The 24,461-nt window shown below is 44.5% G+C and overlaps 1 protein-coding gene across 2 annotated transcripts in view; it reads left to right on the forward strand.

Annotated features, from left to right (window-relative positions):
* The window catches only part of RAB3IL1 (RAB3A interacting protein like 1), a 36,851-nt gene extending 16,164 nt beyond the window's left edge, over nt 1-20,687 (forward strand). The window contains exons 6-11 of one of the 2 annotated variants that reach the window (XM_040409070.1): nt 1,166-1,294; nt 4,246-4,358; nt 4,682-4,705; nt 16,118-16,217; nt 18,517-18,583; nt 19,705-20,687. In XM_040409070.1, the coding sequence (XP_040265004.1) occupies nt 1,166-1,294; nt 4,246-4,358; nt 4,682-4,705; nt 16,118-16,217; nt 18,517-18,583; nt 19,705-19,787 (516 nt within the window). In that variant the 3' untranslated portion in view covers nt 19,788-20,687. The remainder of the gene's footprint in view (nt 1-1,165; nt 1,295-4,245; nt 4,359-4,681; nt 4,706-16,117; nt 16,218-18,516; nt 18,584-19,704) is intronic. The other variant, XM_040409071.1, reaches the window with a different exon arrangement.
* The last annotated feature ends 3,774 nt before the right edge of the window (nt 20,688-24,461 follow it).

A 24,461-nucleotide genomic window follows, 5' to 3' on the forward strand; every position in this document is an offset into this window, starting at 1 on the left:
TCTGTTAGGAGTTAAAGGGGTTGTCCGGTTCCTGAGAAAAAAAGACCTGTTTTACCTTTAATCATCTGATTATATCTGGAGTAGAGGCGAGCAAATCGATTCTAACTAATTGATTTGTCTTGTTAGCAAGAGCTCTTCACCTGTGAGGGGCTGTCCCCACTGGTGAAGAAGCGTCCACCTGCCTGTTGGTTGAAAGGCCTGGACATCTAGCTCGGCCAAGATAATCTGGGTTGCTCCAAGAAGTGATGCAGGCACTGAAGCTCAAAACAGGTTCCAGGAGCAGGGACTGCGCATGCGCTACTACACTTCCTGTGTTAGCTGTGCAAGCGCAGTCGCTGCTCCCGAAGCCAAAATTAGGCTAGATTTCCATCCCTGTCAATCAACAGGCAGGTGGGTGCTTCTTTATCCATGGTGACAGCCCCTCACAGGTGAAGAGCTCTTGCTAATGAGATGAAGCCGTTTGTTACAAATGATTCGCTCATCCCTAATCTGGAGTTATATTACAGTCTGTGCTGATTTATGATCCACACTGTAGTCTTTATTTGCAATAAGATCACTTAAAATGTCTTTGTTATCTGCCTTGACATTTCATGGAAGCCCATTCCATCTACTGACGGTAGATATGGGATGTACATATTAGCACAATGGACCTGCTATGGATATTACAGAATAAGATGTCTTGAAATAAACTTCATTCCCAATATGTTGTAAAAACTAACCCAGGTTTTATTATAAAGTTCATGCATGAACCCCATTAGATCTAGCTTTGCAGGTTCTTTAAACTGGACTCTTTATATTGGCCAAATAACCAACCATGGAGGTCTTTGCTCTCATTGGTTTTGGGACTAGTTCTTAAAGCAGCGGCGTAACTGGGGTGAGGGGGGTAGGCAGGGAATGTGGCCCGGGAGCTGGGGGCAAGGGGGGGTGGCAACAAGCCAAGCTGCCTTTCATCTTGGTATGTAGATATGGGCCTTGGTGCAGCAATCTAGATGTTTGCCCCGGGTGAAGAAAAGTCTAGCTACACCTCTACTCAAAGGAAAATGAAGTTATTTGTTTTGATAGACTAAAGTCTAATTAGCTCTATGTGTTGACACCGTACAAAACCAATAATCAATGATACAAGGGGAATTCTTAGTAATTCACGTTGATCCTTGTGCTTATTTAGGTGGACACCATTCTGTATTCAGAGTTTATGGAGTGGAAGGAAAATCCGACACTTGACAAATCCTGTCCCTTTCTGTCTCGTATCTACCAAGAGGATATTAAGCCATGCTTGGACTTTGCAAAAAAAGAGGTGAGTGGAAGTTTTGAGACCTATAGACCCATTGATATCTTACCATTAACGAAACATACACCTGAGTCAGAACCATATCAGTGGCAGATGACATTGGGGTAGGAGGAATAACACTGGAAATTGGCTTCTGGGTAAGGGGGATATAACATGCACTTGGCACTGGCACTGTAGGACTTTACATCCAGCCCTATGGCTATGTTCTTCCTGATTGCATCTTCTATTGAAATGGATGAAAAGTCTAGCTGGATGAGGCTACATTGACAGCTTACTCATCCTACCACATCATAGGAGTGCCTAATCCAAAAAGTCACAGAAGGTACATAGGACAGGAAGGAAGAGAGCAGGAAAATGGGCATAGTTGTCAGAGGAATACTGGAAAGTGGCCCTGGAAAAAACCTAACAGTTGCCCCATGTTGTACATCTGTCCAAACTAACAGAAGGTGGGGCAACACAAAACCAAATACCACAGTACTGCACAAAATACTACCCCAGCATAACCAAATACCATAGTGCAGCAAAAAATACCACCCCAGCAGAACCAAATACCACAGTACTACACAAAATACCGCCCCGACATAACCAAATACCACAGTGCAGCACAAAATACCACCCCACCAGAACCAAATACCACAGTACTGCACAAAATACCACCCCACCAGAACCAAATACCACAGTACTGCACAATATACCGTCCCACCAGAATCAAATACCACAGTGCAGCACACAATACCACCCCACCAGAACCAAATACCATAGTGCAGCACAAAATACCACCCCAACAGAGCCAAATACCACAGTACTGCACAAAATACCACCCCACCAGAACCAAATATCATAGTGCAGCACAAAATACCACCCCACCACAACCAAATGCCACAGTACTGCACAATATACGGCCCCACCAGAACCAAATACCACAGTGCAGCACAAAATACCACCCCAGCAGAAACAAATACCATAGTGCAGCACAAAATACCACCCCAGCAGAAACAAATACCACAGTACTGCACAAAATACCGCCCCAACATATCCAAATACCACAGTAAAGCACAAAATGCCACCCCAACAGAACCAAATACCACATTGCAGCACAATATACCGCCCCACCAGAACCAAATACCACAGTGCAGCACAGACTACCACCCCAGCAGAACCAAATACCACAGTACTGCACAAAATACCACCCCAACAGAGCCAAATACCACAGTACTGCACAAAATACCACCCCAACAGAGCCAAATACCACAGTACTGCACAAAATACCACCCCAGCAGAGCCAAATACCACAGTACTGCACAAAATACCGCCCCACTAGAACCAAATACCACAGTGCAGCACAAACTACCACCCCAGCAGAATCAAATACCACAGTACTGCACAATATACCGCCCCACCAGAACCAAATATCACAGTACTGCACAAAATACCACCCTAGCAGAACCAAATACCACAGTGCAGCACAAAATACCACCCCAGCAGAACCAAATACCACAGTACTGCACAAAATACCATCCCAGCAGAACCAAATACCACAGTGCAGCACAAAATACCACCCCAGCAGAACCAAATACCACAGTACTGCACAAAATACCATCCCAGCAGAACCAAATACCACAGTACTGCACAAAATACCACCCCAGCAGAACCAAATACCACAGTACTGCACAAAATACCTCCCCAACATAACCAAATACCACAGTGCAGCACAAAATGCCACCCAAACAGAGCCAAATACCACAGTACTGCACAAAATACCACCCCACCAGAAACAAATACCATATTTCAGCACAAAATACCGCCCCACCAGAACCAAATACCACAGTACTGCACAATATACTGCCCCATCAGAACCAAATACCATAGTACTGCACAAAATACCACCCCAACAGAGCCAAATACCACCCCAACAGAGCCAAATACCACAGTACTGCACAAAATACCACCCCACCAGAACCAAATACCACCCCAACAGAGCCAAATACCACAGTACTGCACAAAATACCACCCCACCAGAACCAAATACCATAGTGCAGCACAAAATACCACCCCAGCAGAACCAAATACCACAGTACTGCACAAAATACCGCCCCAACATAACCAAATACCACAGTGCAGCACACAATACCACCCCACCAGAACCAGATACCACAGTGCAGCAAAAAATACTGCTGCCTGCACCACAGTATGAAATCGTATCATCGTCCTGAGGTGGGCAATACAGTTGAATTTAGGAGGGCACCAGTGGCCACTGGCCATATGCATACTGTAAGTGCCTGATCCTCCTACATGAATTAGTGCTGAGAGCATCAGATCATTATGTACCTGGCTGGTGGCCATGAGGAGGCCTTGAGTGGCCCCCTGGGCATTGGCCCAACAGGAAATTTCCCTGTAGGGTCTATGGTCAGTCTGCCCCTGATAGTTGTATACATGGGGTGACAGGGTGACCAACAAAGCTCTCCACAGGCTCCCAAATGGTAGGTTCATATATGCAGCAGCGGATCTGGCAGAAAGCAGCGATCTGGCGATGATGGATTCTACAGTTCTCTGCTGGATCCCCATAAACTATAATGGGGTCCAACAGTGATCCAGCTGCTTTCCGACATAAATGCCGGGTTTCGGACGGACAAAAAATCGTTGCATGGAACGTTTTTTTGTCCGGCCAACAGGCAGCATGTGTGCCGGATCAGGCTGTGCACATGTGATCGTACCCTAAGTTCTCTAATTTAAGAGATAATCAACTCCTAATTTATCCTCTACATAAGTCTACAGATTCTGCCCTAGGGTTGGGATATATGATAAATAAACCGTAATCGTGTCAGTCTCCTCTTGGTTAATAAACACATTAAGACCAACCCTTGTGCTTAGCTTGATGCACCGAGCACCATGATTAGTGTGTGGTTTCACCATTTATACTTCATGGAGACAGACCTGATGTTTTACGTTTTTTACAGTTGTCAGAGCAGGTTTGCATTGCTGTAGAAGATAACACTTTGTCGGTAGAACCGGTGACGCAGCCAACTCTACCCGTTGTGAAAGCATCGGCTGTAGAACGTGGAGGACCCAGGTAAGTCCTTGCTGAAAAAAATGTACATAATGAAGATAAGTCTACAGTAATATTCTTTGTACAGAAGCGTAATTTCATGCTCCTGGGCCCCAATACAAAATCTGTGGCAGGGCCCCTACCTGCCATGTGCGATTTATAATACTGTTGTCTTGTATGTAGCAGAGGGGTCTTTGGGTTCCTTCAAACCCCAGGGGCCAGGTGTGACCTCTACCTTAGCACCCCTTTTAGCTTCTCCCCTGACTCTGTATCATGTTGGTGGTCCATTATATCTGAATCGTGTAGTCGACCGCTGCCATATTTTTTCTTTCTGTTTTTCCTTTCAGTGGGAGTCGGGTGGAGGTTTTAATGTAAGTTCAGAAAGGAAACTTGTATTAATCCACCAAGTTAATCAGAGAATGGCTTTTCTGATTGCTTCTAAACCAGTAACTGAAAAACTAACAAGGTGCAATTACTTTATGGAAGTTTTGACTAATTTGTACTTCGCTGTATACACTCTAACAGATAACATGCATGATCCCGGCTTCAGAGCAATCTTCTGTTACAATGAATGCATTGGGTATTTGATTAACATTTATGTCATGCTGCTGGCAAATACCTGAGGGACCTAGGAGATGGAAGCCCTAAAGGCCCCCATATATAAGAGAAGAGTCAGCAGAACTCTCCAAAATCTGCGGCACCGATCAGATGCAGGGGACGGCAGATGGATGGTGGAGACAATGACCAGGCCCAGTTTAGTGATAACAAAGAACAGATCTCTTTATAATGGATGATGAGAGTTGCAATACAGATAGCAGCAACAGGCACAGTTCTGAGATGTAACACAGAGTGTACTTTTCCCAATGGCTGTACCTAGCCAGCAGCAATGATAGCAGTAGTAGTAGAAGTCCCTGAGTCTCTTTCTAAACATTTTGCAATCTTTCCAAATTGACCACAGGCGTTTTATTCTGTTTATTTATTTCTGCAATTCCTGGGCTGAGAGGTGCCAATCATCAAGCGAGCGGCCAATCCGTTATATAAGTGTGATGGGCACCGAGGCATCCTACCCTGTACACAAAGCAGCAAAGTCCATAGCCATCAATGAGCATTACCTTTGCTAACACACATAGTCTCTTGTGATCCTAGACAGTCTGCAGATATCTTTTCTCGTTCTCTCAGGGTTACCCAGGAGTTTGGCACTTGTCCTCAGCATAGAGGGATGCAGAATCCTGATAGAAAGCTTCACACTGCACAGGCCCATGCACCAAATTTATTAAAGGGGTAATTAAAGGGGTTGTCTGAGCCCTACTGCAAATTTTTATGTCTCAAAAGCCATTTTCCTATACACCGACACTCCGTTCCCAGTGTCAAGAGTCCTGTCTCACCCGCTTCTGGTTCCCTGTGGCCCAGATATGTATGTGATATACCGCCTGTTGTCACAGGCATCATTTCAGCCACTGGCTTCAGCGGTCACAAGCTGCTTGGGGACACGTTACTGCTGAAGACAGCGAATAACTGCACCGCAGCATGTGACAATGGATGGGACATCACACTTCAGGTCCAAAGGAAACTGGAAGCAGTGGGGACCACTGGCTATGGAGCGAGCACTGCTGAATAGGTAAGTGGTTATTTCTCTTTAGGAGGTAATAAGTAAATTTGCTTTAAGGGTTGGATAACCCCTTTAATTTGTTCTGTGGAGATAAGGGGATGGTAAATGGATGTCAGACATGTTTGTCACTAATAGATTCAGCCAGGAAAAATCTCCCAATATGAAACATTTGACAAGAGCATGCCAGTCCCATTGGATATTAGACTGTAAGTCCCACCATGGGTGCACAAAATAAAATCCAAGGTACTTTCCAGTATTCGTGGAGAAATTCAATAATTATCATTCTCATAACAATGGTATTGGTTAGACTGCTCGGGTCTCACTAAACCCCAACTTTTTTACCCCCACCATTAAAATAACAGCCGGACAACGGTTCAGATTGAATCGGCCACAGCAGCCGTTTTATTAAATAACAAATAAATAACAAATAAACATCCAACATAAAATAACTTAACCCTGAGTAGATGATGAGGGAGGTCCTAGAAGCCCCAAAACCACTGCACCCAAATAAACTGGCAGCTCCATTTTGCCCCCAGCCGATGAACGCCAGCTCGGACGCACCAACTGATGGACGCCTAATTCCTCCACTCCAATTCAACCATGAGAGTCCAGCCCCACCCGTGGGGCCCTCCCATTCTCAACTACCACCATATTCACCAACTTCGAGGACCTCCACACCACCACCAACGTGCAACTTAACCCACTTAAGATTGCACGTCCCTCCACATCCTCAAAGCTGTTTCGATCCCTCCCTGAATCCCCGGGGACCACAAATCTATACGTACAGCATTGAGGTGCACCTCATCTGCTCTCCAAAATTCACTCTCCAATTCGGAATGTCGCACCGCAACTGCCCCATTCCTTGCCACAAACCTACCCACCGCCCGATTCACCTTGATCCGAGCTTTGTTAAATCGCTCGACCGATCTCACCCCCCTCCAAGACCACCTCGGCACAATGTCTGACCATACCGTAATCAACTTCGGGAATAGCGCCCACAACCTCAGAAAATCAAATTTAATGTCCCGAATTAAATCCCGGAATGGCCAAGACCCTAAATCGTTACCCCCAACATGTAACACCAAAATGTCTGGGGGGCGATCTAACCTCACAAAGCGATGTACCTCCCGCAAACCCCCCCCATAACATACCTCTGATATCCACTGCAACACTGCCGCGTCCCGCTCAAAACCCAGTTGTCGCCCATTTTGTATGATGTCCGCCCTTATCGCCCCCCAGAACACGAACTAATCTCCCAGGATCCACACCAACGCCGCTTGTAAACCTAAGATCAGTAAAAAAGAACATGAAAACATTAACCATTACAATAATCATCACTCACAACCTACCCACTCTAACATAAGCGCGAAATCGAATAGATTCCCACCGACCTATTCTTTTTATCATCTCCTCACTCAAACCTAAACGCGCTGCTTCCGTTGCTGCCCCAATCCTAAATGTATGCCCCGTATAACCCTCATCACTAATCCCTAAAACTTTCAAGCATCTCCTAAAAATGGCCAAAATTTGAAACCGCGTCAAGAATGATCCGTCCTCATGCCTAAGAAGAGGAACAGAGCCCTCCCCAAAGACCCCCGCATAGTCCTGTAAACAAAGTCAATTGCCTACCCTTTCCTTCCTGGTCTGTTTTACCCTATCTGCATACACGTCCACATCCTCCATTTTCAACTCCCCAGTTCTAGTAAAACTACTACTCACTAATTCCCCGAGCCTAAAAGCCCCAAAAAACGCCAGTGAAAACTCAGTCTTAAACAAAACAACCTCCCATGACGACCTACAAACCTCAAGTAACCTAGAGCCGATATCCAATAACGACTTAAATAAAACCGTCCTTCTCTGATCATCCGCCCCCTTGCCCCATCCCCAACCTTTTAAAACTTTCCTGACCAAAAAAGTATTGCGGACAAGATTAGGCATTTTCTATAAAGTGCCGGCAATGTGCGGTCCACAAAATGCAGATGTCCGTGTTTTGTGGATCCGCGGATCCGTAAAACACACACATACGTGTGAATGGACTCTTCGGGTGCGTGGTGCGAGCTAGCCTGAGGTGCAGCACAACAGCTTACAATCTTACACAGATCTACAGTACCCCCCCTCCCATAACTGGTCCTGTAGCACGTGCCTGAGTATTCCTCCTGAGCAAAACGCCAGCCTGGCTTGAGTTTATGGGGATTTATCAGCTCTCCAAGGCTAAATGTCCCTTTAAGTTATGGAGTCCTTGTAATGAACAGTATTAACACTTGTGGACTGACACAAACAGAAACCTTAACTAACTAACTAACTACAGGCCTGGTCTCAGTCTCTAGGCGCCAACACTGTGATGAAGTGCGTGCATGATCTTACCGACCCGGGTCTGCTTTGCATCCGCTGGTGACTCTGAACAGAACAAAGCATGCGGTACCGCAGTGTGTGTAGCTTTGTTCCTCTGCTCTCATCAGCGTTCCTGGCAGAAATCTCCCTTCCTCTGGACAGGATCAGCTTCACTCAACTGCAGCTCTGGTATCTGAGGGTTGCTCTCACACCTGAATGCCGTCAGACTCTCTGCTCACACAGTTCCTTAGCTTCACCTCCCTCTAAGATGGCTGCCCTTCCTCTCCAGGCTCTGTGTGAAACCCCACCTCTCTCATGAATATGGAGATATATGTGCAGTCTGTAGCTATGCTTAGAAAACAGCGGCATCTTGTGGCCAAACAGCAGAATGTCAGTCCAAATATTTAACTTCATTTAAACAAACACAATGTTCAGACAATGAGAGCTGGTTCCCCATCTCACATGTTCTCTCACTACAAACATAATATGATGAGTGCAGCCGCGATAATGATGATCTGCTGGGAAAACACAGCCAATAAATTTCAGATTTCCATTGTTCTGAAATAATTTGTAGTCCAGCGAACACATGCAGGCTTCCATCTTTAGTAAGGTAGACTCACCCGTCCGGCGATGCACAGGTAAGCCCTTACCTGTGCCTGTGCCGGGAGCCGGTCTGAAATCAAATGCAGTCACCGGAAGCAGGCAGTTCCGAGAACAGCCGCCAGGGGCCTTCATGGGGCTGTTCTCGGAACTGCCTTCTTCCGGTGACTGCATTTGATTTCAGACCGGCTCCCGGCACAGGCACAGGTAAGGGCTTACCTTTGCATCGCCAGACGGGTGAGTCTACCTTACTAAAGATGGCAGCCCGCATGTGTTCTCTAGCAAACACTGCAAACTGACCAGTGAGCCCTGCGGCCTACTCTCAGCATACCAAAAGCAGTGCCATCCATTGTATGGTGGCTGTGTTTGGTATTACAACTCAGATCCATTCACTTAAATGGGACTGAGCTGCGCTTAGGCCTTGTGACCGATGAACGTGACATCACTGGACTAGATAGAGGGCGCTACGCTCACCGGAGCATGGACTCTTCAAACAGCTGATGGGCAGGGGTACTGGGAGTCAGACCCCCCCAATGATCAGATATTGATGGCCTATCCTGAGAATAGGTCATCAATATAGTAAACTTTTAAATACTCTGTTACACAGCGTGCACCCGCTGCGTATGGAGTGGACTCACTCAATACTCAAGTGCACAATGTTGTGACTTTACGTCATAGTGCATGTAAGGGTTGAAGAGTCTGAGCCAACTTTGAAAGTTATAGGAGATAACTTAATGATCGGTGGAGGTCCAACCGCTGGCAACCCCACTGATCCCTAGAATCGGGCGTCCTGTACCCCTTCCTGCTTCATCAGGGCCAAAGGATAGGACCCTGTGCTCTAGATCAGTGGGAGTACCAGCGGTTGGGCTTCCACCGATCAGTTAGTTATCCCTATTCTGTGGGTAAGGGATAACTGTCAAACTTGGCAAAACTCCTTTAATAACATGTATGATCAAGAGTCATCATCACGACACCAGATCTTAGCAAAATTCTAGGCTACGTATCATCTAAGCACACAGAATGGCTTCCTCTGCTATGTGTGTGAGGTATTTTCCTAGTCTGTACAATATGATTTACATGCTTTGCTGCAACCTTGACTAACCACATTAAAGGGAACCTGTCACCAACTTTATGCTAACCTGACTGAGGGCAGCATAAATTAGTGACAGAAATGCTGATGTCAGCGGTGTGTCACTCATCAGCTAAAAGTAAGTGGTTGCCAAAAAACAGCATCATAACCATTGCAGCCCAGGCCTTGAAAAGAGTCAAATCTACCTGAGAAGAGTCCTGGTTATTCCTAATCTCCTGCTCTCACCATCTGCTGATTGGCAGTTTTCTCCTAGAGAGAAAGGGAGAAAACTAGGTAGAAGCCTGTCAGTCATCAGCAGGAGAGCAGGAATTTATGAATAACCATGACTCTTCTCAGGTGGCCATGACTCTTTTTCCTTCACCCATGACCACCATAAAGAGATGGATCCACCCCCACAATTGTACAGGAAGCCTCAGAGCAATCAAAAAGGGAACACCAACTTCCTCCCTCAGTGTGGTTTTCTGTCCTCCGAACAGAGTAGCCTGGAGCATGAGACTCCAGGGCTGTGAAACGAGGAACACCTTGTGATGGATTGAACTTAGGCAATGTAGCTGTCTGCTTCTGCTGCTGGGCTTATCTAGTGCAGTTGTGTTAGATCGGCTGACGGCTCCTGCGGCCGTGTCTGCATGGCTGACGGCTCCTGCGGCCGTGTCTGCATGGCTGACGGCTCCTGCGGCCGTGTCTGCATGGCTGACGGCTCCTGCGGCCGTGTCGGCATGGCTGACGGCTCCTGCGGCCGTGTCTGCATGGCTGATGGCTCCTGCGGCCGTGTCTGCATGGCTGACGGCTCCTGCGGCCGTGTCTGCATGGCTGACGGCTCCTGCGGCCGTGTCTGCATGACTGTACTTGGCTCTGAGTGGGTGTCTTTGTAACCAGCTGTGCCTGAGGTGCCGCCATGTCTTGGTGGCGGTCTACCTTGGTGGCTATGCATGCAGGGTGAACTAGTTTTGTGGATATGTCTGGTAGTCAATTTGTAGTTTAATGGTCTACAATAAGCATAGCAGTCCTATAATGCTCTTGGAGGGGAGTGAGAAAATGGGCTAGACCATATTGCTTGGATGGCCTACAGGATGTATGGCGTACCAGCAAAGCCCTATAAGCCTCCTGGTTGGGAATGAGGATATGGGCTGGACCATATTGTTTGGATGGCCTACAGGACATATGGCATACCAGCAAAGCCCTATATGGCTCCTGGTTGGGAGTAAGAAGATGGGCTGGAACATTTAGTCTTGATGGCCTACAGGAGGTATGGCGCACCAGCAAAACCCTATAAATACTTGCTGCCGATCTAGAACTTTCCAGGGAGGCCCTGGAGGGTCGGCGGTTATCTGATGGGTCCAGGGGGCTCTTTGGACGTCTTGCAGCAGATCCGTGAGCTCCTCCAGGGGATGGACGCCAGGGTAGGGTTCCATCATGGATGCCAGATTGCGATGAAATTTGGAGATTTTGACGTCTAAAGTTCTTTTGGTAAATGTAACAAAGGGCCTCCAGTGGATCTTGGATCAAAGCAGCTGTCTCGCAATATATTCTGCACCAAAGGAATCGGTGTTCAGCAATCATCTTCAGTTTTGATCATTCTTTGTCAAGATAAGCTTCTCTAAGATGTTTTGTTAAATCTGTTATGATTATTTTGATAAACACTTGATGAGAAACCCATATGAGATTTCTTTTATAAGATTTTGCTGGGTTTTAAGTGTAATGTCTAGTATTGAAATTTCCTAGGTTTTGGGATGTTTATTGATCCGACTTTTTTTTTGTTCAGACCTCTTGTTAGCCTTTGGGTTCCCTATGCTTCCATCTGGGTATTCTTAGCTAAGGGGTGTTTTTTTTATCTCTGCTATTCGGTCTCTCTATGGTGCTGTCATGGGTGAAGGGAAAAATTATAATTACACTTACCGGTAATTTGATTTTCCAGAACCCATGACAGCATTCCTCTAATTCCCTCCCTGGTGCTTATGGTTGAGAATTGTTTGTCTTTCAAGTAAAAAAAAAAAAAAAAAAAAAAAAGAAGAGAAGAAGAAAGGAAGAATGAAGTAATAGGAATTCTACTGCTCCTACTGATTTACTCTGGAATCAACACTGAGGGAGGAAGTGGGTGTTCCCTTTTTGATTGCTCTGAGGCTTCCTGTCCAATTGTGGGGGCGGATCCATCTCTCTATGGTGCTGTCATGGGTTCTGGAAAACCCAATTACCGGTAAGTGTAACTATAATTTTTCCAGGCCCAGTCTGCAATGATTTTGATGTTGGTTCTTGGAAACCACTTACTTTAACTTCTTCTGTATATGACAGACCGTTGAAATCAACTCACCTGTCTCTACTTTATTCTGCCGTTAGTATGGGCAGCATAAAGTTGATGACAGGTTCCCTTTAAGGATTGTCTACAATCTTCTCCATTTACCCACTTATGCTGATGTTTTACATATGCATCAATGTATGGCACAACGAGCTGCACGTTGTCCTCATGGTCCTAGGAATGGTCGATCTGCATAATCTGTCTGGTTGTGTCTACACACCAGACAGTTACCATGTCCTTCAGCATCCCAAGATAAGCAACAAGTACACAACATTCGTCTCACAATCATTAACTAGTGGCTCCTTCTCATAGGGAAAGACATACTGGCACGTCTGAAGGCCCGGTGCTCAGGATACTTGCTTAAGGTGGTGTAGACCAAGCAGAATTGGTGTTGTAATACTCCGTTTGGTTACCCATAAAATGAGAAAGTCACTGAACTCCTCCACATTCGTTGTATGGAGCAGGAACAGTCCATACCAATTTCCCCGTCCCTGTTCGGGTACTGCTTGGCAAGCACAACTCAGACAGCGATTATACATTATGGAGGCGCAAAAAGAAATCCAGCTTTTATAGGAGTCCTCCTTTAAGCTGCATATGCAGTATGCCAGACCGACAGGGGAATTATACGTGAGGTCCCGGTGGGAGCATTAGGTGGGCCGAGGTAAATACAATTCTGGTTACTCACGGTTATGTCGTCCCTGGGCAGGCTCACATAAGTGAAGAGGAGAACGGCACAGGAATTCTCTGGGGCACACTCTAGTGTAAGGGACACAGGCCAGATGGTGGTTCGAGGTGCCCTTGATGGTCTGTATTAATGGGCCTATGGAAAGGTCCCTTGTAGTCGTGACGCCAGTACCTTTTGTGGTGGTACAACCATTTACTGTAGTGTTAACTGAGGAATTGGAGACTGAGACAAGGATGGTGCAATCCAACTTATAACTTTTACTCAACGTTGCTCCTGGTAACGGTTACATCCAAGTATAAAACAGTCTCTAGGACATGCAGATATAAAATACAGTCTCTCATGCATACGGGGGTAGGATATTGTAAGTCCTCAGGTAAAATAGGCTCTTTGTCTTTTATATGTATGAAAGCTACTGCTTCAGACTAGGCTTTTGAAGTATAAAAGTCTTAGACTGGTATTAACTCTCGCCTCATTCTAACCTGAATTAAAGGTGGTTTTCAGAATCCTTGAACCTCTATTTCCAGTGCTTTTCTGACAGTTGGCCTATCTGTCCTCAGGATTTAAACTGGAGGTGTGGATGCCGGAAGCTGTGTCCTACACCTAATTGCAAAGCTGCCTGGGAAGCCTTTGAGTACGGCCGTTTGCTATCTTTTGACTTGAATAAAATATACTAGTCCCCTTGAATACTTGCTGTTTGCAGCTTGTCACTGGTCACCCCGGAGGAGCGAGCTATAGAAGTAGATTTCTCACCTCTGGGCTGAATCTTCTAGGCTTTAACCCTGGACTGTGGAGCCAACAGGGAGAGAGCAGAGAGGCAGGAGGCCTCCCTCCAGCAGGCAGCTACATCATGGCTGCTCTCTGACTAAACTTGTTTGAACCTGCCTAACTGGGCCTGAGCTAAGCTATATATACACTGTAACACTGCCCCATCTAGTGGAGAAACTAGTGTAGTGCACCCTAACTAGGCCTGTATAAAGGATCTTACACATAAAATCACATAATGACATGGGAGAATATGACATGAGATGAAGTACAGCATACAGGCATAATATATGACAATAAAACACAATGAAACTAGTTTGTGGTTCCCACGATCACGTAGTGGGACACTGCATACCCCTTTTGTATAACATGTGTCGCCCCCGACACATCCAGGACAGGAATCTGGTCACCTGAAAGACACTAAAACATACGCCATATACAATCACCTCCAAAAAGAGCAAATATAAATGTGGACTTTGCAATGTACTATAAAGACATTCTAGGCAAATATGTCACATATAATATATATATCACTGGTCTGGGTGAATAATGCGCGTTGACACTTTTCAAATAAACTGGAAAGGGACCTACCCATTGTGCTGGTTCTACAGGTTTTGGTGCAGATATCTTCCGCGTACGGACCCGGCTGGTGGCATATGAAAGTCCCTTCACAGATGCAGCAATCTTCGGAACAGCGCTGGTAGATACTGGAATCATAGGGGTAGTAGTAGTAGGCTCTGATGCAGCAGAGTTAGTGGATAGGTCTGTGTCTGGACAGTTTCCTTTTGTCTGTTGTGGCTCTTTGGTTGAGTCTGGGTCACAGCTGTCACGCTGGGGCTGAGTTGCTTGGAGCACAGCGACCTGGCGCAGGCCTTCCAGATGGGCTTCCAATCTGGCAATCTGTTCCTCCACATTGGCTTGGTGAGCTCTGTGGGAAGCATCAAGTTCAGCGGCTGTGTGAAGCGCCTTCTCTTGTGGCATACCTTCCAGGTGAGCGTGAAACTGTTCCCACAGTTTCACAATGTTTTCTAGGGTTCTGTCCTTACGAGGAAGCTCTGGTGATGGATATGGGCTGGCTGGCTTCTCCAATACTGTGAGTTGCCAGAAGATGTTAGGCCCGATAAATGCAGCTTTCTCCTGGTAGGTGGTTTGGGTAGGCTCAAGTTGGACCTCTGGCTCAGTCTCTGGGAGAGAAATGTCATCTGAGGCCTCCCAATTCTCTGGCATACGGAACCCTCAGGCCCTCAGCGGGGGTGAATTCCACTTGTTCTTCCTCCCGGAGGTTATGCATGTACCCCGGTAAGTAACTCCACTTGACGGACCTTCTGTTCACATATAGGTCCCGGCCAGTAGTGAGGTCTTTTATGAAGCCAAAACCCCGGTCCTTGTCAAAGGTAACGACAGTGCCCGACCTCCGTTCCAGGCGGGGCTGACAGTCTCTAGGGTTCTCATGGATGGCTTTGGCGACCTCTTCAAAGTAAATTTTTGTCGGAGTCGTCTTGCGCACCGCAGCGGCGCGTATCTCTTCCATTAGAGCAGGCCACAAAGGACTCGGCCTGGGAAAGCTGTCACATGGCTGCCGGCAGGGGTAGGGCGACATCTCCGATCGCGGAAAGTAGGCAGGTGGCTCACCCATTTCTAATCCTGTCCGGGGCTGTGGCTCTCTAGGCGCTGGATTTTCTCTGGTTGCTCCGCTCTTTGCCATCTTCGGTGACGCAGTCTCCTTCAACATGTTGTCTCTTGCACGCCCCCTAGGTAATCCAGTATAGGGGAGGCAGCGCATATATTGTCCATGCAAATTAGGTTTATGGCGCGGCAGAGATACTATTCCCGCCTTTCAACACAGTGGCGACAATATTTTACAGCTTTGAGAGGGGGTGTGACTTAGTTTTTCCCGCCAGGCTGCTCTGTGATGGCGCAGCAAACAATTACAAGTCTTTTAGGAGGCCATCTTAAGTGCAAAACAGCCCATTCAAACAAAGGAAGCAGCACTATTGACTTTCCACAATTTTGCAGTTTTAAAAGATGCGGTTTTGTAGTAGAAGTGTAGTGCAATACATACAGACAGTCTCTAAACAGCCTAAACAGTTCTTTGGTCCAATAAAAGCAATCTATACACTGTGACACTGCCCCATCTAGTGGAGAAACTAGTGTAGTGCACCCTAACTAGGCCTGTGTAAAGGATCTTACACATAAAATCACATAATGACATGGGAGAATATGACATGAGATGAAGTACAGCATACAGGCATAATATATGACAATAAAACATAATAAAACTAGTTTGCGGTGCCCACGATCACGTAGTGGGACACTGCCCATACAGCAGCCAGCCATTCCAAAACTGTCCCTTGAGTGGTTGATCTAGCACGTTTCTAGGCTCTCACCTTTCTGTAAACCTTTTTCATTTTAGGAAATGTGCACTCAGTGGTTTGTCGCGTTCATGTCGCCACCGCATTAAAATGGGAGACTCTGGGAATTATTACTTCATCTCACCATCCTGCCGGTACAGGGTAAGTGCTGAAGGAAAGAAAGGAGCATTTCATCCTTGTGAGCCTGCAGAATGCAAGGTATTACATGTCAACTTGTGGCATCGAGTACAAAAGATGCAATTCCTTCGCTCTGATCTAGTCCAGGAGCTGTTCCTCGTCTTGCTACCACGTGACGTTACATGCCCATCTGTAGTAACTGTACAATAAGACTAGATTTATGTTCTAAGTAAGTAGAGTTTCTAACTTTTCACTTCCTGGCTGCCATAGGTGGAACACTATATATACTTAAAGGGCATAGACACCTTTTTATGGTTGCATTTTACTCATTTTGGACTAAAACCCATTCTTTTAATAAAACATTTTCAGCCATTTTTGAGATACAGGGGTTCAATTTCAGTCTATTTGCACACTGTCATTTTCTGTTTACTTTGAAGCCTTATCTTTGATCTCCTAAGCTCATGAACAGTTATTACCTATAAAACTGATAAGAGTATGGCTTAAATAAGTATTTATGAGCCATTGGGAGATCAGAGACTATAGGGACTATACAAAGCCTTCAGATGAAAAGTGAAAGTTAATGTAAAATTATCACAGCTGGGCAAAAACATAACCCTTTATCACAAAACTTGTGGAAACTTTTTAATTAAGACCGATTGAAAAAATTGTTTTTAGCCCAAAATGAGTAAAATGTTTTTTAACCTACAGTAATGTTCCTATGTCTATGCATGGCATTGGTCATTGGGTTTATGTATCGAGAAATATTTTTGTCCAGCACAGAGGATAAAAGCTAGTGAACCTTATTTAAAAGGAGCTGGTGCAGAGGATGGGAGTGGTAGTGGCCCTGATGAGGTGTTGTATCACGGTGTACTTCCTCAGGCTTTTGCTCCCTGGGGATTGGTGAAGTGGAAATATGTTTTGAAGAATCAGGCCAGGAGTAAACATATACCAGTCTTTCTTTTCTTCTCTGGCACCAGATGAGGAGGTATGGTGGCTGGTTGGATAGCAGCTTTAATAACACTAGCAAGCACTTGTGTATATTGGTGTCCACTGTGATTCACGCTTGATGTTAGTGGTTTGGGTGTTGGGTGTCTAATCCATAGTCCCTCATCTTGCAGCAGTGTCTGTAAAGATGTATTTCACTGATCACTCACTATTTTGTCACTATGATGTTTTCCGGAAGCAGTATTCTTGATTTTGCTGATCTCTCTGGAGTGTTGGTCTTACAGGAGAATAATATCTTGTGTGGAGGTGTAGGACATGTGTCTCATCTCCCTTCTCTGACTAGACTGGAACTCCCCCTCCTGGCAGGAAGCAGGATTAACCCAGTTTTACCAAGAGGGGAGGAACAGGATTGTTAGCCCTGTTCCTGCCAGCCATAACCTCCTCTAGCTCGAATGAATGTTCAAAACATAAGAACAACATACCATAACAACACAAATAAACCAGGCATGATCAACCTGCGGCCCTCTAGCTGTTGCAAAACTACAACTCCCAGCATGCCCGAACAGCCTAAAGCAGGGCATTGTGGGAGTTGTAGTTTTACAACAGCTGGAGGGCCGCAGGTTGAGCATGCCTGAAATAGACCATTTGCAGATACCTTCATGTCTGGGGTACTGAAATAGTAGCATAAGTTGAAAAAAGTTTAACCTTTCTTGAATGATTATATATTGTTAATTGCTAGATTAATTATAACCATCAATGACATTCGCTATTAGATAAGCATCTAGTCCTTTTGCTGACTTAGTATCTGCCATTACTACCTTTTGGGGTCGGGCATTCCGTAGTCTGAAAACCACTATAAAGAATTTCTTCCTGCGTTGCTGTCTTTCCTCCACACATAATCAATGCCCTCTGGTCCTTTGTAAAGTCCTTGGAATGTATAAATCCTGTCCCAGTTCTTTATATTGACCACACGTGTATTTACACATGTAAATGAGATCTCCACTAAGACACTTTTTTTCCAAGCTGAACAAGCCTGATGTTTCTAGCCTCTCATTTTAAGAGAGACCTTCTATACCATTAAATATTCTGGTCACCTAAACTTAAACCCATTCCAGCTGTCCTATAACCTTTTAAAAATGTGGAGTCCAAAACTGAATCCCATATTCAAGATATGGACTGTATTAACCCTTTAGCAGTGATCCACTGGGTCACTGCAAAACAAGCTCCAATTCCTCCCGTCCAATGTTCATAGGCATGTGATAGTTTAACCAATACCAGATGGGGGATCCATTTAAATCTTTGCTATGAGCCCCCCCGCTCCCCCTCCTCTATGTACTGTACATATCTGCTTCTCACATGTGCCGTGTCTCTCCTACAGATAACAGCAGTCTGCAATTTCTTCACTTACATCCGTTACATACAGCAAGGTTTGGTACGCCAGGACAGTAAGTAGACGCATCTTATGTTCCGGCCCCCTCTTTGTACGATCTGTAAATGTACGCTACATGAGGAACAAAAACATAATGGGACAAGCAGTTCATAGCAAAGATAGCATGTAATAAAATTCCGGACACCATTTGTATTGCAGTGTAGGAAATGACAGCAGTGAACTACTTACAGTACCTACAGTAGATTCTTCACTTGTATATTGGTAATTGACTAATGTGCATCTGTTTTACTACTATCATCTAGGCCAGGGATGCCCAACCTGCGGCCCTCCAGCTGTTGTAAAACTATAACTCTCACAATACCCTGCTGTAGACCGATAGCTGTCCAGGCATGCTGGGAATTGTAGTTTTGCAACAGCTGGAGGGCCGCAGGTTGGGCATCCCTGATCTAGGCCCTCAGACATTATTAGAGGGTCCCCAGGAAATTTACTGGGCATGGTGGCTTGTAGGACTAACTCATGTATGAATGTAATGATACCTCTAACATAGTGCTTCATTCTGGAGAAAAAGTACCTATAATCCATATGCAAATGAACTGTTCCGTCCCCCAAATGCACCAATAGGGAAACATTTGTTTTTGCCTGTTGAGCGTTTTACAGCGCGTAGGAACGTGCTGTAAATGCTCAGGTGTGAACCTAGCCTTACTCCTTCTGCTTCCTTCGCTAGCCCCTCCATCTGCTTCTTGACCAGAAGGGATAGGAGAGATAATTAAGCATGACCTGGCTTTTTACTTAAGAAGCACATGCCGGGAGGAAGATACCTGTTTTCCCAGACAAAACCTCTCACTGTGTCACATCCCCTACAACACAAGAATACAGACAGATAGACAGTAGACAGTCCCTCTAACCTCTCCTTGGATAAAAGGCAACTATACTAGGGACAAAACCACATAGAATGTGATTGCCCCTCACCTGCTCTCCCCTACTACCCGAATCATTCCTACTTGTATACATATATACTAAGGAATTAGGGACAATTCAATAATGTTGCAGTGGCCCCAAGGTTCCTCTCGGACACAATAAGATGGCTGCTTCCTTCTATCTGTTGGCTGTATTGCTTTTTGTCATCGTTTTATTCCACAACGCAGATTCTAAGACTCCTGTTCTCCACTTGTGCAGCGGAGCTGATATTCTGGGAAATCATGAGACTCCGACGTGAAATGTCATCTGCCAAACTTGGGTTCTATCCCAACGAGTCCTAAAAGTGTCAGAAGAACTTGGGCCACCGGAACAAGACTTAAAGTAAATCACCAAACTGCTGCTGCGGGTCAAGTAAAACGGAGGGGCACAAATATGTGCTCAACACAACTGGATCTGTGTGGAGTGTGTGTTATCCCCTCCTATATGGTACAGAATGCACATATAATTACAGACACTTTACAGGATAGTTCAAATGATGGCGTGCGCTAGCCCACCTAATTACATATTTACTTCTTGGAATTTGCACAAGACAGATCAAAGTCTAACTTCCGGTTGGTTGCTTTGGGTTAATCTACATTTAGACTTTAGCTTCCCTGTTAGTAAATGCCATATCACATAGTGCTTTGCTATAAGCCAGGGCTGTTGATGATAAAACGATGTTCTAGCACCTGCTTTGTCACAGAACCTTGTGTCACCGAGGTGCAATGCTGCTTCCTACGTCTTCAAGAAAACAGCATCGTGGTCCAATGCAGGTCTATATCTCCCCAATCTCCACCACTTAGTGAACTTTGTCTGATGTGTTCCTTCAAGGATCATCATGATAATTTTGTGAATATCCTTTAAAGAAGCGTTCTGGGAATTTTTTTATATCATTGCCCCCATTTGTAAACTACATGATCTTACCGGCTGCTTTATTGCAGAATTATCAGCTCAGTTCTGGTCCACTGTCACAACACATGACTCGCAGTCTGACTACCCAAGTCCTATTCTGGGGTGTAGACCAGAAATCAGTCTCTCCATGAAATCCCATGAGCTCCTCAATGTGAGTCTCATAGGTTTGCATAGACAGACTTCAGGTCCACACAGCAGATGCTGTAGTACTCTGGTAGTCAGATTGCAGGTCAAGAAATACGATGATATTTCTGTAAAAAGCAGATGATTGACTGTATTATCATACCCCTCAAAAAAATATCCCAGGGTGCTTTTTTTTATCTGGCATCCGAAAAAAATAGAAATTTCCACATTCTGCAATTGCTTCTTCCACAGAACTGGTGGTAAAGTCTGGAAACTGAACAGAAAAAAACAAAATGGTGACATAAATTTATCTTGTGTCACCAAGATCACTAACAGATTTCACATAGGGATACCCTACATCATTTGCAAAGTCCAGAAAATATATCATGGCCCGGTTCTGTGCATTTTACTCTGGCTTTCAAAAATGGCTCTCAGAAAATGGGTAGAAGCTTTTCAGTTGGGTTTCCTGGGTCTGCCTTATAAAAAAATATTAGCAAATTTCTGTTTCTGATTAATTGCAGATTAAGATTTGGGCACCGGCTTGCCTCCTGGAATTGACACCTATATGTGGAGAAAATGGCTAGAGAACTGATGCTAAATGGAGAACCAGAACTAGTAGTCAGAGTTGAGTGTCCTAACACAGTTCACAAATATACAGTACAGACCAAAAGTTTGGACACACCTTCTCATTCAAAGAGTTTTCTTTATTTTCATGACTATGAAGGCATCAAAACTATGAATTAACACATGTGGAATTATATACATAACAAACAAGTGTGAAACAACTGAAAATATGTCATATTCTAGGTTCTTCAAAGTAGCCACCTTTTGCTTTGATTACTGCTTTGCACACCATCACTCTCCTTCATGGTCAAATAGCACTTACTTTCAAAGTTTTCCCAATTTTTCGGCTGATAGACTGACCTTCATTTCTTAAAGTAATGATGGCCACTCGTTTTTCTTTACTTAGCTGCTATTTTCTTGCCATAATACAAATTCTAACAGTCTATTCAGTAGGACTATCAGCTGTGTATCCACCTGACTTCTCCTCAACGCCACTGATGGTCCCAACCCCATTTATAAGGCAAGAAATCCCACTTATTAAACCTGACAGGGCACACCTGTGAAGTGAAAACCATTTCAGGGGACTACCCTTTGAAGCTCATCAAGAGAATGCCAAGAGTGTGCAAAGCAGTAATCAAAGCAAAAGGTGGCTACTTTGAAGAACCTAGAATATGACATATTTTCAGTTGTTTCACACTTGTTTGTTATGTATATAATTCCACATGTGTGGATGCCATAGTTTTGATGCCTTCAGTGTGAATCTACAATTTTCATAGTCATGAAAATAAAGAAAACTCTTTGAATGAGAAGGTGTGTCCAAACTTTTGGTCTGTACTGTATATGGGCAAAAAGTTTAGGGACAAATACGGTCAAATTCTCTGTAATAGATTAAGAAATATGTATCCTGGTTTATAGTCAATTTTTATAGTTTGGATCTCTTGGTCATAAATGACGATTCCTGAAGTCAGTTTATGACTGAAGTTACCCAGAGCTTCTGTCCATAGACACTAGACATTTGCTAAAATAGCTGAGTTTATGTATCTAAACCAATTTGTGGATGATCCCTTTGCATGAAGAATTGCTCTTTTGGTCAAATACTAGACTAATACCTGGTACACTATGGACCAGCTTGGTTGGATTTCTTCAGCTTTCATCTATGATGATCGATGGCATGTGAGCTTTTTTTGGGGACTGTCCATCTAATTAAGGGCAACACAGACCAATTCTAACAGGTGAAAGACTATAATGTCTTCTTGAGACAGTTGGCTGCCGGACTTTCTTATAACATCTAGGACCAGAGTTATTCCACTTTGATTTTTCCATTTCTTGGTTTCTATGGCCCTCACGAGTCAATCACCCTCTCTACAGCCCACTATCTATACACCACCAGCTTGCTGCTATTCACTGTGACTTTCTTAAAGGAATCTATTTTTGTACTACTCTTGAAAACCCCTTCTCCTGATATTCACCCAGCACAGGGCAGTAGTGCCGTCTCCATCTCGTTGGTTAAAAATGTTTTTTTATTTTTCATTATCTGTGTCGCAGTCAGTATTGGACTAAGATTGTCAGATCTATTGAAAATGTCAAAACTTGATGTTATTGTGGTTACAAGGTCTACCATATATTGCAGACTCACAGCATATACAGCGAATTGATTTACAGAGGTAAGAAAGCATTCAATTCATCAAGTGAGGTCCCTCTAGAAGACACTAGACTATATATTAGCATAGTTGCAGACAGTCTCGAATTTGCTGGGATTGTGGTTGATTTTCAGAGACCATCTCAGCAAATTCGTCTTGTTCTGGCCAGAAAATGAACAAGCTTATGTAAAACCCACCCAGAAGTAGACAATCTTGGGCAAGGTTTGGGTCACACTTAGGTGTGGCGGTGCTGAAATACCCCTAAAAAAGGTTACAGTTACATTTTTTAGGGAAAAACTGAATCCAAGAGAATACTAAAAGCATTATCTAGTAAAACATATAGACAAGGTTCCTGTTCCTGTACCAACAACCAATGACCATGCCAACATCATAGATGGTGGACCCCCACAGGCAGACAATGAATGCAAAGAGGATGGACTAATTGATTTGAATGGGCACCAAGTAATACCACATATTTCCTGCAGTGGGCGCCCAGAGCCAATCGTTGGTGGATAGAGGAGTAGACTTCATTCTAGGATGGTGTTGTCCACATGGAGAACCCCTTGAATGAGCCCTACTTTGTAGTGAAAGTCAATCTCAAAAACTGAAAACCAAACCTACCTCATGTTGGTCTTTTGAAGGGTCCTTTCATGTTTTCAAGAATGATAAAGGGGACAACGATTTGGTAAGCAGGGATTAAACCGAACCCCTTGACCATTCTCTGTTTAGGAAAATAAATGGATATCCCCTTTAAGATTTGATCGCTTTAGGAAATTAATGTTTTTGTCTGGGTTGTTCTATTAGAGGCATTAAAATGCCTTTTCTAAAGCAAACTGTCCAGGCATAAATTTAGACCCCACTGGTACTTAGCTGTTGGGGAAGCGGACTGTGGTCATACATTCAGGAAATGTGGTATCACATAGCATCCATTCAAATTAATTCTTAATTAGTTATTTTAGCCCCCTGATCTTGGAAACTCCCCTCATTATCTGTAGCTCCAATGAAATTTCTTAATAGGGGCCATCGTCTACCATGCATCATTGATATTATCGGTGTCTTCTCATATGGCAGAAGGTCCTCTGGCACCAGGGCCTATGACTAGGATACATTTACCTAAACTACGCTATACACTACACACATTCCTTTCCTGGGCCTGTTTAGGAAATAATAGGGACTCATCGATGGTGCTTTTAGTCAAGTAACTCCTTACAGAAGCTAATATGAGCTAAACTATTTTATGAAGAGAAGCATGGGCAAGCAATGGCCGTCAGCAGCAGTCGAACTACTAATCTCAGCATGCCTAGTCAAGGACTATAGCACCACAGCAGCTGAAAAGCCATAGGGGCTCCCGCTTCCTTGCTGTATGCATGTATTAGTGTATCATTGTACTTGTAGTGTTCGTAGATTTATATCCTACATTCTGTTCTATTATTAGACATTCCATACAAGGGCTATTTGCTGGCACAAATCCTAGTCCCTTCCTGTTCACAAGATGACAGAGCACAACCTCCTTATTATGAAGTGACATATATTCTCATGGAAACGTTCCATTATACTGCTACATGAGTGTGTTTTATATTTGTATCACACAGCCATTTATACGCCGTAACAAAGGGGGGGGTTAACATTCTGCTGCAGACCACCCTTTTGAGTGTGTTACTCATTTACCAGTATTATGCAATATGAAGGGACAAAGTACAAAATATCTATTGATCTACGAAAGGACATTAAATAATT

The sequence above is a fragment of the Bufo bufo genome, chromosome 10 (genome assembly GCF_905171765.1).
Source record: "Bufo bufo chromosome 10, aBufBuf1.1, whole genome shotgun sequence".
In the NCBI taxonomy this organism is placed as follows: domain Eukaryota; kingdom Metazoa; phylum Chordata; class Amphibia; order Anura; family Bufonidae; genus Bufo; species Bufo bufo.